The sequence below is a fragment of the Perognathus longimembris genome, chromosome 2, assembly GCF_023159225.1.
Source record: "Perognathus longimembris pacificus isolate PPM17 chromosome 2, ASM2315922v1, whole genome shotgun sequence".
Classification (NCBI taxonomy): domain Eukaryota; kingdom Metazoa; phylum Chordata; class Mammalia; order Rodentia; family Heteromyidae; genus Perognathus; species Perognathus longimembris.
The window spans coordinates 14,969,672-14,983,251 of record NC_063162.1 but is presented as its reverse complement, the minus strand read 5'-3'; the positions used below and the strand labels follow the sequence as shown (position 1 = coordinate 14,983,251).

The 13,580-nt window shown below is 41.2% G+C and overlaps 1 protein-coding gene across 1 annotated transcript; it reads right to left on the bottom strand.

The window, feature by feature from the left end:
* Positions 1–8,211: 8,211 nt before the first annotated feature.
* Positions 8,212–8,686, bottom strand: LOC125342693 (60S ribosomal protein L32-like). Its single transcript, XM_048335017.1, has one exon. It carries the CDS (start codon positions 8,660–8,662, stop codon positions 8,255–8,257), a length of 408 nt encoding a protein of 135 aa, XP_048190974.1. The 5' UTR covers positions 8,663–8,686; the 3' UTR covers positions 8,212–8,254.
* Between the last annotated feature and the right edge of the window lie 4,894 nt (positions 8,687–13,580).

Here is a 13,580-nt window from a genome sequence, read left to right as displayed (position 1 = left end):
TAGATTAGACCTCTGGAGTCAGATGAAAGACATGTTGATACTTTGATGGTTTAGTCCCCAAATATATTAGACACACAATCCTGTGAATGACTATCTGGCCTTTTTTATGTAAGTGGATGTTTCTAGCACAAGGCTATAGGTAAATCAGAACACATGACATATATTAAGAAAAAACAATTACAAAAAGGAGGGTATGGAGAAATATCTTTGTATCTGTTTTTCATTATCAAAATAATATGCTTGCTTTTTCATGCTCTCTGGACTCCTTCGGGTATTCTGTTGACACTCTGAATTTTTTTCCTTTACATATTTAGAAATAATTTAATAGAAGCATGGTTTACATGGGAACCAAAATATTTTTCTCACAAAGTGTTCCCATTCAGTAAGTTACCACATACTTTTGCTCCACATGGTCTTTATAAATGGTCTGTAGGCAATTGACATAACGGGAATGTGGATTTGTATGTTTAAAGAGGCTACAAAAATCCACAAAAGATAATAGGTGCTGAGTTTTTTTTAAAGTAATGTTAAGTAGCAGATTAAGCTAAATTCTGCAGAGAAGGTAAATGAATGATATCCTTCATTTAGCTAAAATTATGAACTTTTAATGCAGATGTGAAGATGAATAACATTGATTTCAGCGCTGAAGGAGTCACACTGTAATGGAAAAGGAAAGAGAAGTTAGTGATGAGAGCTTCCAGAGGGACCATAAGCTTTCTTTGGGGGCTGAAGGAATTCCAGGAAAAGGTGACCTCAGACATGGAATCTTTGGTAGGAAGCACAATGTGGCTATCTTGCTTTCTTCAGGTCTCTGCTTTGTATCAGTGAACTCCTCGTTGACCATCTGTGCCAAGTGTAATATGCATCCCAAATTCATTATCTTTCCTTCCTTTATTCTGTTTCTTCCACAGAACCAGTTAGACATCCTTGTAGCCTAGGGTCCATGCTCTTCAGCAGTCCTGTCCTGCATGTTATCAGCATTATGCCTAATTAGGACATGATAGCAAGAGTGGCATGTCACTTCCAAGATTAGGATAGAAACCAACTGTGGCATCTACCTTGATCACTTTCTTTTGGGCCATTCAGTATGGGGAAGCCAGTGACAAGGTTGAGGAACTTCCTGGAGAGAAGACCATGTGGTGAGGAACAAAGCCATATAAGTTAACTCAGAAGTAGATCCTCTACTCCCAGACAGGCTATCTAATGAGACTGCAACCTCATGAGGGACTCTGAGCCCAAACTACCAACCTATTCTGCTTCCAGACATCCAATTCTTAGGAACTGTGAGCTCATGAATCCTTGTGGTTTTTAAGGTGCTAACTAGAACATTACATATTTTTATAAATGCAAATATTTCTCTAGTTTCCTCACATAAGTGAATTTCATGCATATATAATTACCTTTTAGTGTTCATTACTATTTCTTTGGTGTCCAGAGCCCTGATCAGATCCTAGTCGGTGTTCAGTATATATTTGTTGAAAGAGTTGTGACACTCATACTAATAATTTGAATGAAGACTTAGTGTCTCATGATGTGTTGGGCAGAAAGGACTGTATTTGTCTTCTTATCTATCTGGTTGAATATTTCATAAGTGATGAAGTCTACAATTAACAAAATAATCCAACCAGCCTTTCCAGAGAATAAGAACAGAGGCAGGAAACAGAAAACTGAAGTTTTAAATTCAGCCACAGCTCACATGAAAAAAGAATTTTCTTGGTTGGGCTTGTAGCCGATGGCTACAGATTATTACTAAGAATCATAATTAACATAAAGTAGTAACCAACCAGTAGAGCTAGCTGATTTTAAGGGGGGAAAATGGCCCTTGGAATTACTCGCCCAAACAAATTCTTTTGAAACCAAAGTCTAATCGCTTGGTTAGGCCAGGTTCCTTGCAGGGCCATGAGGGCTACCTGGTTGGAGACAAGGACTTACTGAACAATTGTGACTGGTAACATATAGAATTCAAGGGTCAAAATTCCCAAAACTAATACAGAGACAAAAATTGCCAGTTGACAATGGGAAAATTAAATTGGTTCAGAACTGGGACAAAAGGAAAGAAAGCAGGAATGCTTGAGCAGAATTCTGGAACCAAGGTCTTCATTGTTGTGGTCCAGCCCAGGTGATACCCAAGGGAATCACTTGTTGGACCAGAACTGATTATTAAAGTCTTATTTTTTTAACTTTCAACCTATGTCTGAAAATACTAAGGATGGGACTTTGCCCAAATCATCACTCTTTTTGCAAATCTGCCCATAGGGGGCATTAGGAGAGACTTAGAAGACAGGATATGTAGAAGAGATTTGGTAGTAGCCTAGATTTATTTGTTTTTCATTCCTGCCACTTTCGCCTTGGGAGCCTAGCCACTCATTCTGTGCCTCCAGAAGAGGTAGCTGGTACTAGTTTGCACTTTTGCCACAATCCCAGAACCAGTTTTATCTCTAATAGAAGCATTATGCAGCCAACATCTCCTTCTCAGAACTCTAGAGCAGACACAGCTCTGTGGAATTGCTCTCCTGAGTTCAGACACTAGCAGCAGCTGGTGGCACACTGTAATAGCCAGCACCTCATATCTTCAGGATTGCTCTTCTAAGCTTCTCAGTTTTAATAGCCACTACTTCTTCTTTGTCTCTCCCATAGCCATAGAGGTGATAACTACTTCCTGCATTCCTCAATAATTAGTTAGAAATGTCTCCAATTCCCCTTTGCTGATTTCACATCCCTACTAGATACTTACAGTAGGCACTTAAAATATACATATGCTTGGTTTCTCACATAACAAAAGATTGGTCTCATTGGTCTGTTCTGGTCAGACAAAGGCCATCTTAAAAGTCCAGTTTCATGACCAGCCATGGTGGAGAAGCCCTGTACTATATAATGTCAGCAGGTTTATCTGAATGGAATGGTCCAACAGACTAAAAGAGGTGAAATATGAGTTAAGTTGCAGCATGAAGTATCCTCATTTTTTTTCTAAATTCATTATGCTACCTATACTATTATTTAAGAGAATCTACCTCTTAAATTTGATCTGGCCCACTATATCACTGAGGAGTAAGAGAATTCTGGCTATTCAAATGTGACTTCTCAGCAGATGGTACTAAGCATTTGAACCTGTTCCATCCATTTGCTTCCATATTCAGAATGTCCCTGGACTTCTAAAATACCTCTAGATATCACAGAGGCATTGTGGGTCATAGTAACCGAGGCAGGAAATTACTAAATGGATGTCTCCCCTGTCCCTTAAAGCAAACCAAAGACAGCTCCATGAATTAGCAAAGGCCTTAAGTAAAGAAAACTTGCATTTGCATTCAGAGAACATCCATCTTATATAGGTTCTTTGTATATAAATTCAGCTCCCTAGGTGCTGATTTTCATTAAAAATTTCTTGTATGGTGGGGGGAGTATTGTCAACATTACTAATGGGCATTCTATTTAATTTTGTGATATAATTTATTGTGAAATAACCCCCTCCCCAGAAAGAAGTTCTGACCAATGGAATCATGCCTTGTGGAGAAGGATGGTTTGTTTCTGCAAAGGGGATGGTTTTCACTTTGAACAAGCAGGAGCTTAGGGATGTATGGGCCTGGAAACTTGGCAGGAACATTATGGAATGCAATTAAATGAATGTTCTTAGCTCCAGCACTCACTGATCCAGGTTCCTGCATAATACTTCCTCTTGAATAAGATAAGGAGAGGTACTTCATGGAAATGACCATCTTCTTTCTGAGTGGACTTTGCTCTGCTTAGATGTCTGAATTATTGCTGAGGGGAGATAGTATAACTCTCATGAGATAAGATGTATAGATTTCCATCCCCTCCCCCAAATAAGCCACATATCAGCTTAAAAAGGGATGAACAGGAAGAAGGAGAGCCACAGGGAATTGGTAAAATGGAAGATGTGCATGAGCACTCACACAGAAACTGAATGGCATGTCCATTTGAACTGCTTTTGCTGTCATCTCTCAGAACAAAGTTGAGGACCACTGCCTCTTTTCTACCTGGTCTTTCTTAAAAGAAATGAGATTTGAGACATGATAGGCTACCATAAAAGAAGTATTTAAACAAAAGCAACTTGTGACCTTTCAAGGATTTCCTGGGGAAAGTACTAACAAGTCAAAGGAAAGATCTCGAAATTGATTGGGGATGGGAGATGATTTCTATGATCTTCAATATGCTTGCCTTGGTTTGTTTATGGTTTGAGAGTATAGCCCTTCAGGAGTAAGGTTTTAGAGAGCCAGAAATTGGAGAACCATTGGATAAACAACTGGTTTGTATTAACTACATTGGTGCCATTGATAGAAAGTCCATCAGGAAAGCTCCCACCATGTCCCAGCACATCATTTGACTCCCAAGAAACCACATTTTCTTGTGCTACAATTTTGTCTCAGCTTCCTTTCTTTTTTTTTTTTAGAAGGTCATATCACTTAGGATAGAGCTACATCTGCCATTTACTTTAGTGTAAATAATTATCTTCCATAATTGTAGGTAAGAGAACTGCTTCATATATTAGGTCTCCATGCATTAGTAACCACGCAATCTTGAGTAAATCTCTCTGTCCCTCTGAGTTTCTCTCCCCTAATCTGCAAAATGAATGTGAAAGTAGAGTAGATCTCAGAAGGCTGTTATTAGGAATGCAAGTGGTACTACAAGTCATTCCAGTTTGTCTCTGACTGAGAGGCTTTCTGGAATGCAGAACTTCCAGTGCTACACTGAAAAGTTCCATGCCAAATGAGACAAATTGGTTTTCTTACATGATTTATTGTAAGAAAAACATTTATCACTGTGTTTGGCATATAACAAATACATATCTTCCTCTTTCCCAAATGTACCTTAAAATTTCCCCTCCATTGCCACTCCATTTTCTGAACCTAAAATCTCTTACCCTCTGTCCTGAGCTTATTAAAAATTTATTCATCTAAGTTCCTTGACCAGACTGAACATTCATGAGGGCGGGTGTCCAGCTTACTCAGACTTGTGTTTCCTGCTGCTCTTCTTAAAATTCAGCTATGAAGGATTAAACCCAGAGCCTCACACATGCCAGGCTCTCTCATCTGAGTCACACCTTCAGCCTTTCTCTGTAGTTCTTGACGAGGTACCTGTCACATGGACAAGAAGTACCTCATGAATGTTACATTAGTTAATTAATGGATGTCCATTTTCCACCTTAGAAAAATACCATGCCTCTCTCTATCAAATGTGCAGCCCTACAGGTATTTTCTGTCTCAGAAGAAAACTCACACCTCATGGGCTAGGCCTACTGTTACATTTTATGTCATAAACTTAAGAGTGCTATGTGTTCACTTTTATTTTTGCTATTAAGTTGTTTCAATGTTTTCTCAACTATCCTATCACACTTCTAAGGGACAAATCATTCAGAGAAACAAGGCTTTCACGCTCTGCAAAATAGCTCAAGGAGTTTTAGTTGGCTAAAGTGCAGGGTCATGTGTTTGTACTCTGTGGAATGTTTTAGAATGTTCTTTCTGGATGAGATTATATTTCATTATTTCCTTTGTGTAAATATAACACTTAATTACCATCACTAAGAAGCTATCCTCTTCTCTGAGAACTAAATTGCTTATTAACAAAAGCGTTGAAATGGCTTTGAGTTTCGAAAGGCAACAGAAGAAATTGAAGACATGTATCTTTAAGCAATAATTACACAGTTGAAAATCATATACAGAACATAATTTTGCAGATTCAATTTACTTGTTATTGGAGAAAAGACAGAAGATTAATCCTATAAATTTAAAAGCTCCTGAATTTGTGGGGGTTTTTTCAACTCTAGTCTTGAAATTTGATATTTCAGATTTGGAAGTTGTGCTCTATTTTATAGCTTAATTGGCAATGGGCTGTGGGAGAGAGGCCCAATTTTAAGGTGACAGTCTCAGAAAAAAAGTTTAATAGCAAACAATCCTTTTATTTTACTTACGTTCTTCCATCCATTATAATTGGAACTATGTATAATGTTTATTATTCAATTTTCAGAGTCATGCTTATTATATTTCCCATCTCATTCAGAATTCATTGAATCTGGAACCCAACCACAACATGTAGATGAAATTACTATTGTTTTTTTTCTGTTAATGCAAGCATATGTTATTTTTCCCTGTGCCAATTTGTTAAATAAAATTACATTAATAGAGTATTTAACTCTGTATACAACATGGCTGCCAGGCTCTGAATGTAATTTAGAGTGATTACAATACAGAACAACAGCCTAAAGGGAAGAAGGAAAAGAGCTTAAGGTCAAAGGTGGTCTCTGATCAAGCAGGGCACAGAAGTGGGGTCCAGCTGACTGTGAGAATTCTTTTAATCTTGAGCCCTCCCCCTCAGCAGAAATATGGGCATAGAAGCCTGGGCCCCTGGAGGTCTGATTAAAGAGCGCTTGTTGGATGTCAACTCTCTCATCAATTTTTCATAGTAATCCAGTGAGCTGGTTTCTGCCATCCATCCCCCTTCCCCACTCTTTACATTCACAGCAACCCAGGATTAGAGGTTAAATAATTTACCTGCTTTTGTCCAAGTTGCAGAGCGGATAAAATAACAGTGTGGCGTCATTCTGTTCTAGCTACAATAGAAAGCTTTCAGTTAGTGGGAGAGCTAGCTTAAGTCTGTGATCTTAGCAGCTTGGGGAACAGAGATGGAGGGATCATGGTTCAACCCAGCACAGGGGAAACATTTATGAGATTCTATCTCAACCAATGGCTGGCTGCAACGGTTTATGCCTTTTATTCCAAGCTGTGGGGAGGGTGGGGTTGGGGGGCACAAATAGGAGCATCATGGTCCAGGTGAGGCCAGGAATAAGGTAGCGGTCTATATGAAAAAAAGTCGCAAGCACACTGCCAGGTGCTAGCTACTCAAGAGGTTGAGGTCGGAGGATCGTGGTTCAAAGCCAACCTAGGCATGAAAGTTTATGAGGCCCTTAGTTCCAATTAAGTACACACACACAAAAGCTGCAAGTAGAGCAGTGGTCAAGTGATAAGAGTGCTAGCCTTAAACAAAAAAGCTCAGAGACAGCACCCAGGACCTGAGTGCAAGCCCCAGGAGTGGTACACACACACACACACACACACACACACACACACACACACACACACACACAATTAAAACAAACAAAAAAGCTCCCCTGAAACATATAGTGGCTCAAGTGATAGAGGACTTGCCTGATAAGAATAAAGCCCAAGTTCATTCCCCAGGACCACTGGGGCAAAGCAAAATACAGAAACAGAAACAAACCGCAGTTTAACCTGGAATCAAAGACAACTTGGTAAACTTTCTCTCAGGGTATTACCTCTGCCTACAAACTACAATTGCACTGCATGCATGATTTTTCATCAAGGTAGTCTCATAATCACTTATTTCTAGGATGCTGCACAATACTTGCTTCAAATGTTTCCTCACTAAGATTAATAATGTTGTTGATTAATGTATTTGTGTATTCTTTTTCCTGGTGATCTATTGACTCCTGAAAGAAAAAGCTCTCGAACGTTTCAAAACTAACAGCGAGAACCCAAAGCAATATTCATATATTCAGAATACAGTTGCCTATAAACTGCAGAATTTCTTTTTCAGCTTTAGAAAGAAATCGGCTTGATTCACATCAGCTCACCCTTCTGAACAGACCTGTGAAAGCTAATTGAACCTTCACATGTCTATTTATTTTATTGTCCTCCCCCCAATTTTTTTCTTTTAGAACTTTATTATACAAGCCTGAGACAAGAGTAGCTTACTTTTAGGTAGATGCCTAAGTCCTCATCTTGCTGGATCTAGGAGACCAGACAGTCACCTTTTCTAGCCACCCATATGTCTTTGGAAAACCACTGTGCTCATACAACAGAGCAACTTGGATAACCGCACATTCAACTTCAGCCTCAATTCCCAAGTGAAGACAGAGTCATTTCACTTTAAGTGTGGTGCATCTCCCATAGCAAATAGGGTACTCCACATCGGAAGGAATGATGAACCATTTTAACTACACTTAGAAATGGTGTTTATTAATGCTTTTGCAAATATTACCAAGTTCAACAGGGAAGATCTGGTTCGCACGTTCTAAAAGTCTACATAAGTTTTCACTAAAAATCTCAAAGACTTGTGTGATTGTCATTTTAAAAGAAACTGGAGCTATTACCAATTTCTAACCCCCATCCTCCCCCACCCCAAAAGCCAAGATCACAAATAGTGCAATTCTTTAGGAAGACAATTTTTTTTAAGTTTCTGTGGTTTACTTAAGCACAAATAAAAAGTGTATGTGAGCCATCTATTTGTTTTCTTCACTGCGCAGCCTGGCATTGGGATTGGTGACTCTGATGGCCAGCTGGGCTGCTCTTTCCATGATGGCTTTTTGGTTCTTGGAGGAAACGTTGTGGGTGATCTTGGCACAGTAAGATTTGTTGCATATGAGCAGCACTTCCAGCTCCTTGATGTTGTGGACCAGGAATTTCTGGAAGCCACTGGGTAGCATGTGCTTTGTTTTCTTGATGCTCCCATAATCAATGTTGGACATCAAGATCTGGCCCTTGAATCTCCTCCACACCCGGTTCTCCATACCCTTGGGTTTCTGCCAGTTTTGCTTAATCTTGACATACCGGTCTGACTGGTGGCAGATGAACTTCTTGGTCCTCTTTTTGACGATCTTGGGCTTCACCAGAGGTCTGAGGGCAGCCATGATGCCAAGCAGGAGAGATGGCAGCCACCAAAGTTCAGCAAAATAAAATACTAGGAAGTGAATACTCAAAAGGGGTAGAGTGGGTTCAAGGGGAAATGGGGTAGATGAATGATGATGAGAAGAGTTGGAGAATGCTGTCACAGATCCAATGTATACCCTACAAAATTAGGAAGCGTGAGGAAAGGAATGGGTAGGGGAGGAGGAGGGGAAGAGTGACATAAATCACAACATCTTATATTTATAAACTCTTGTTAAATGGCAACTCCTTTATATAACTACTTAAAAGATAATATCAAAAAGAAAAAATTAAAAGCCCCACAAATTCAAATTAGATGAAATTAAAGCCTCATTGGTACCAATGCTTAAAAAGGGGAGACTTGAAGTCTGATACTGTTTACCAAAGGCCTTGCCAAGCTGAGCAATAACAAGCAAGCTGGGCAGCTGAGCAAGGACAATCTGAAAATGTCTCAGGAAGTGAAATTTAGGTCATTTTTATTCATTGTGTTATGCAGAGTCACACACCTCAGAAAAACACACTAATAAAGCATCATGCTCAGCTTAATGGTCTCACCTCATTCAGCTCCATAATGATGAAATGCTGTCCCCATAAGGCAAGTCCATTTCTTGTGGGGTGTGGAGCCCAGGATTCTGACAGAATTGGAATATGGAGAATTGATTGTTGACTGTTCTGTGGAAAAACATCTTGTATTTCTTTCCTAACTCATGCTGATGCTCCTATTCTGGAAGAGAAGTTTGAGCCCTGAGAAAGGTCTTTGTCCCCAGACTGTAAACATGGTTTGCTTAGACCAGCATAAACTGGAATGATGCTTAAAATGGTTTTTACAAGGTAGTATTTGAGGAAGATTAGGAAAGGAGCATGATGGATAACGCAGCCAGCGTGCTCTCCCTTGTTTTGTAAACATGCCTGTGTTCTTGTGACCTTCTAGCAATCACACCTTTATGGTAAGCTCCCACGTGGACCATGCCCTCTGCTGGGCTCCAGGAGTTTAGCAAGGAAGGAGATGGACAAGGTTCCTGCTCTCATGGAGCATATATCACAGTCAGGAAGACATGCTAGGTAAGAAAGTTAATGATGGCGCCTGACTGGAACTGTGGACAATGTAATGGGATGCAAGGGTGGCCAGCTATAGAAAATACAGGATAGAGAGCCAGTTAAATTTGAATTTCAGATGACAAATGATCTAGCATAATTGTGCCTCAAACATACATGAGATTCGTTGATTACCTGAAGTTCTAATTTTGTGAGTGCTAGAGATTGAATCTACTGCATGCTAAGCCAGCATCCTACCACTGAGCCATACTCCCAGCCCTCAGATCCAAGTTTTACTGAGTATTCTGTGTTTTATCTAAATTCCCTAACACCCAAATGATACTTCTCATTTATAATCACTTCTCATTTCTTTGATTGTACAAAATAATGGACTTCGTTATGACATTTCTACGTGTAAGCTTGTTATTAGAATATTATTGAGTCTCTACGAGTTCACTTTATCATTATTCTCATTTTACAGATGAAGAAACTGAGACTTGGAGAAACTGTTCCACGTGACTTCCCTGTAATAACTGAGATGTGGCCTTAGCTTTGTATGAGTGCACACCTGGCATCTAGCCCATACATGGCAGGCACTTTAATCAGTGTGGTCAAACTCAACCCACTATGCTTCAGCACCTCATGTTCCCTCTGCACAGAGGCCCACTGCCACTGTGCTCCTCAATTAGGTTGCTGCCTTCCCGGAAGTCCAGTTCTTCATGCAGGTTTCACAAACTCAGGTGCTGATGGATGGAGGGCTGGAGGCTTAAACATTTCCTCCAGAGCTAGAGTGGTGCTATTCCTGATGTTATAGACAGTTGGAAAATGTAATTTGTCTACTTTGTCTTAACCACAATATAGGACTGTGAATGTGGTGCCAAGAGCATTGCTCAGGTAACAAGGTGGGTTGATGGGCGTCACTCAGCTGTTACTATGGTGATGGAATTATAGATAGCACCAACCTTCCTCTGTTTGTCTCTAGAGGATCAGCTTTGGCCCATGATAGGTATGTTCCTGAAGCTATCAGTGAAGATGTGCTCTTCTGGGTTTCTTATGAGGTGTGTGTGTGGTGGTGGGGGGGTGTTGTTCTTTTGTCAGCGTGGACCCTTGGAACGGCTTCTTTCAAAGTTTCCATGTTTGCATGAGGTTGGAGCTGAGTTCTTTCCCTGAGACACCCCAGAATCTGATTTCAGAAACCCAGCAAGACATCCTCCACCTATCTACACCCAATGACAGCAGCATTGTTTTCGGCTAGTTTTTGGGTAAGTGAAGAATCCAAGGGAAGTTTCCAGAATGGTGAAGTAAATATGAGATAGAGGCACCATCAGTACTGGGAGATTGAGATGGGGCTGAAGGATAAAAAGAAGTAGATGGAGAGATGGGTACAGAATTCCAATGTTCCCTCCTCTGTTTATTTTTCTCTCTTTATGAAGTTTCTGAGACAGTCTTATTATTTAGCTCAGGTTGGCCTGAAACTTGCTAAGTAGCCCCAAGCTGGTCTTGAACTCCTAATCCTTCAGCTTCTACCTTCTGAGTGCTAGTATTACAGGTATACACAATCATGCTTGGCATATTTATTTTCTTGAGCCAGGGTATCACTATACTCAGGCTAGTCGAGGCTCAAGCAATCCCCTTCTTGGCTCAGCCACATTGATGAGCTGAGACTGGCATGCAAGCCACCAAGTGGGCTCAATCTTTCATCTTTAGCTGCCTTGCCTCTCTTGTGTCCTTACTTAACTTGCAAAGTATAGGTCATATGAGCAGAAGACCCACAATAATGAATGTACTGTCTTGCATAGATCTTGTCTTGGTTGTATGGGGGAAGCAGAGCTGGGGTTCTGACCTCATCCTTGGGCGATGAGGGATTTGTGAGGAGGGACATGGGATTTTTCACAAAGCCCATCTGTTAGGAAATCTCTGACAATGCTAAAAGTAGACTGTCTTGCTGCCCACCGAATACTGCTCAGGTTACTTTAAGAAGGTAAGAGCAAGAGCAAGTGCACTCACATGCATCCATTGTCAGGAGATGCACCTAGCATCTTCAGTCCTGCAGGTCTTCAAAGCCATGCCCTCCACGTCCTACTTCATTTAAGTGAGCCCCACATCCTAAAGTTGCCAGAACCTTCCAACAGCCTGAGTCCTGCGACTCAGGTGACCCCCAAAGTTAAGGTATATTGTCCACTACTGAAGTCTAATGATCACATGAAGGATACACACACACACACACACACACACACACACACACACACACACACACACAGTCACAAAAGGACTGTTAGACCTACATGGGGCAGCGTCCCAGTGGCTTTACATGCAAGCATTGGCAGGAGCCATGGAAGCAGAGACTTGGTCATTTCAGGCATTTATTTTAAATATGAAGTGTTTAGATGACACTGCCTTCACTGCTGAAGCAGGGGAGGAAACAAGAAATGAAACCGCAGGCAATGGGGTAGAGCACAGGCAGGGTTGAGCTGAGGGTCCTCCCATGCTGTGCCACACAGCCCACCTGACCTCACTAGGGTGCTGAGACAATCACTATGAGCATGTACTCACTCAACCCATATGTGGTATCTGCCATGCGCCAGGACCTGCTCTGCGAGGTAAGATGCAGTGGTGAAGAGCCTCTCCTTGGGAGCTTACGTTCTAGGCAAGAGAAAGATGAAAAATAAGCAAAAACTTGTCAGGCATATCAGTGGAATACAGGGCTGATGCAATAGAGAATGAATGAACGGAAGGAGGCTGTGTGTGTGAGGAAAGGCTCCATTGAAGAGCTCACATTAGAAAAGCTTCCATATATGTTGAGAGATGGGGGATAGAGGGGGGAGAGCTCTTTGGCAGCATCTAATGCAAAAGCCCTGAGGCTGTAGAAGCCAGAGCGAGTGAGCTGGAAGGAGGAGGGAGGGTTCTGGGGGAAAGGGCTTGGATTCCAGGTCCAGAACCATAACATGATCAGATGTGTGTATTTAAAAAAACACCAGAGGGGGGAATGAGGGAGGAGGTAACAAACAGTACAAGAAATGTATCCAATACCTAACGTATGAAACTGTAACCTCTCTGTACATCACTTTGACAATAAATAAGAAAAAAAAAACACCAAAAAACTTTGTGGAGAACAAATCCTAAGGAGTAGGGGCAGGGAACTTGATGGGGAGGTGAATTCAATACAATTTGGATTGGTGATGGTTGGGAAGGAAGAGAAACATGCATGGATGAGAAGTGACATTTTGAAGATCAAATCTCCAGGAGATGCTGGACGGGCCAGATGTGCTGATTAATGGATGTGATGGTTGAGGCTTGGAGGGAGCTGAGATTTGCGTTTTAACAGTGATGAGATAAAATGATGTGTGTAAAGCAATCATCAGAGTGTCCATGGAGTGGGTTCCATATAGATGTGAGTGATTCCATAGGGATGTTAGGAATGAGCAGGCCTTGTCCAGATAGAAAGCAGATCAGACACACTCCAGAAAGGGCTGCCCCCAGGCCTGGAGAATGCCACTTATCCCTGCAGCCAGGCTTCCTTGATTATGCTCAGGACTCTTGGGTAAAAAATCCTATGTAGAATTGGAGTATATGCTGATGAATGATGGCAGTGTAGGGTAGCATCCTAGAGCTGAAGGCCAGCGGGATGCAGTCATGAATAGGAGGACAAAGCAGATAACCTACAAATACATAGCCCACCTCTTCATTCTGGGAGGGTGAAGTGGAGATGTGATCCTAGTACATCATTCTAGTTCCTTCTCTCATGCAGGCCCTGTTTTGAGAGGCACTGAAATAGTCAACAGGAGAAGATAAGAATCCCATGGCTGGTTTTCCCAGGCCAGCCCTGCTTTGTGCCAGGAAAATTCTATACGTTTACAGATTTTCTCC

What these genes read in the sequence shown, in the direction of transcription:
- LOC125342693 (XM_048335017.1), bottom strand. Translation starts at nt 8,662, where the DNA reads ATGGCTGCCCTCAGACCTCTGGTGAAGCCCAAGATCGTCAAAAAGAGG.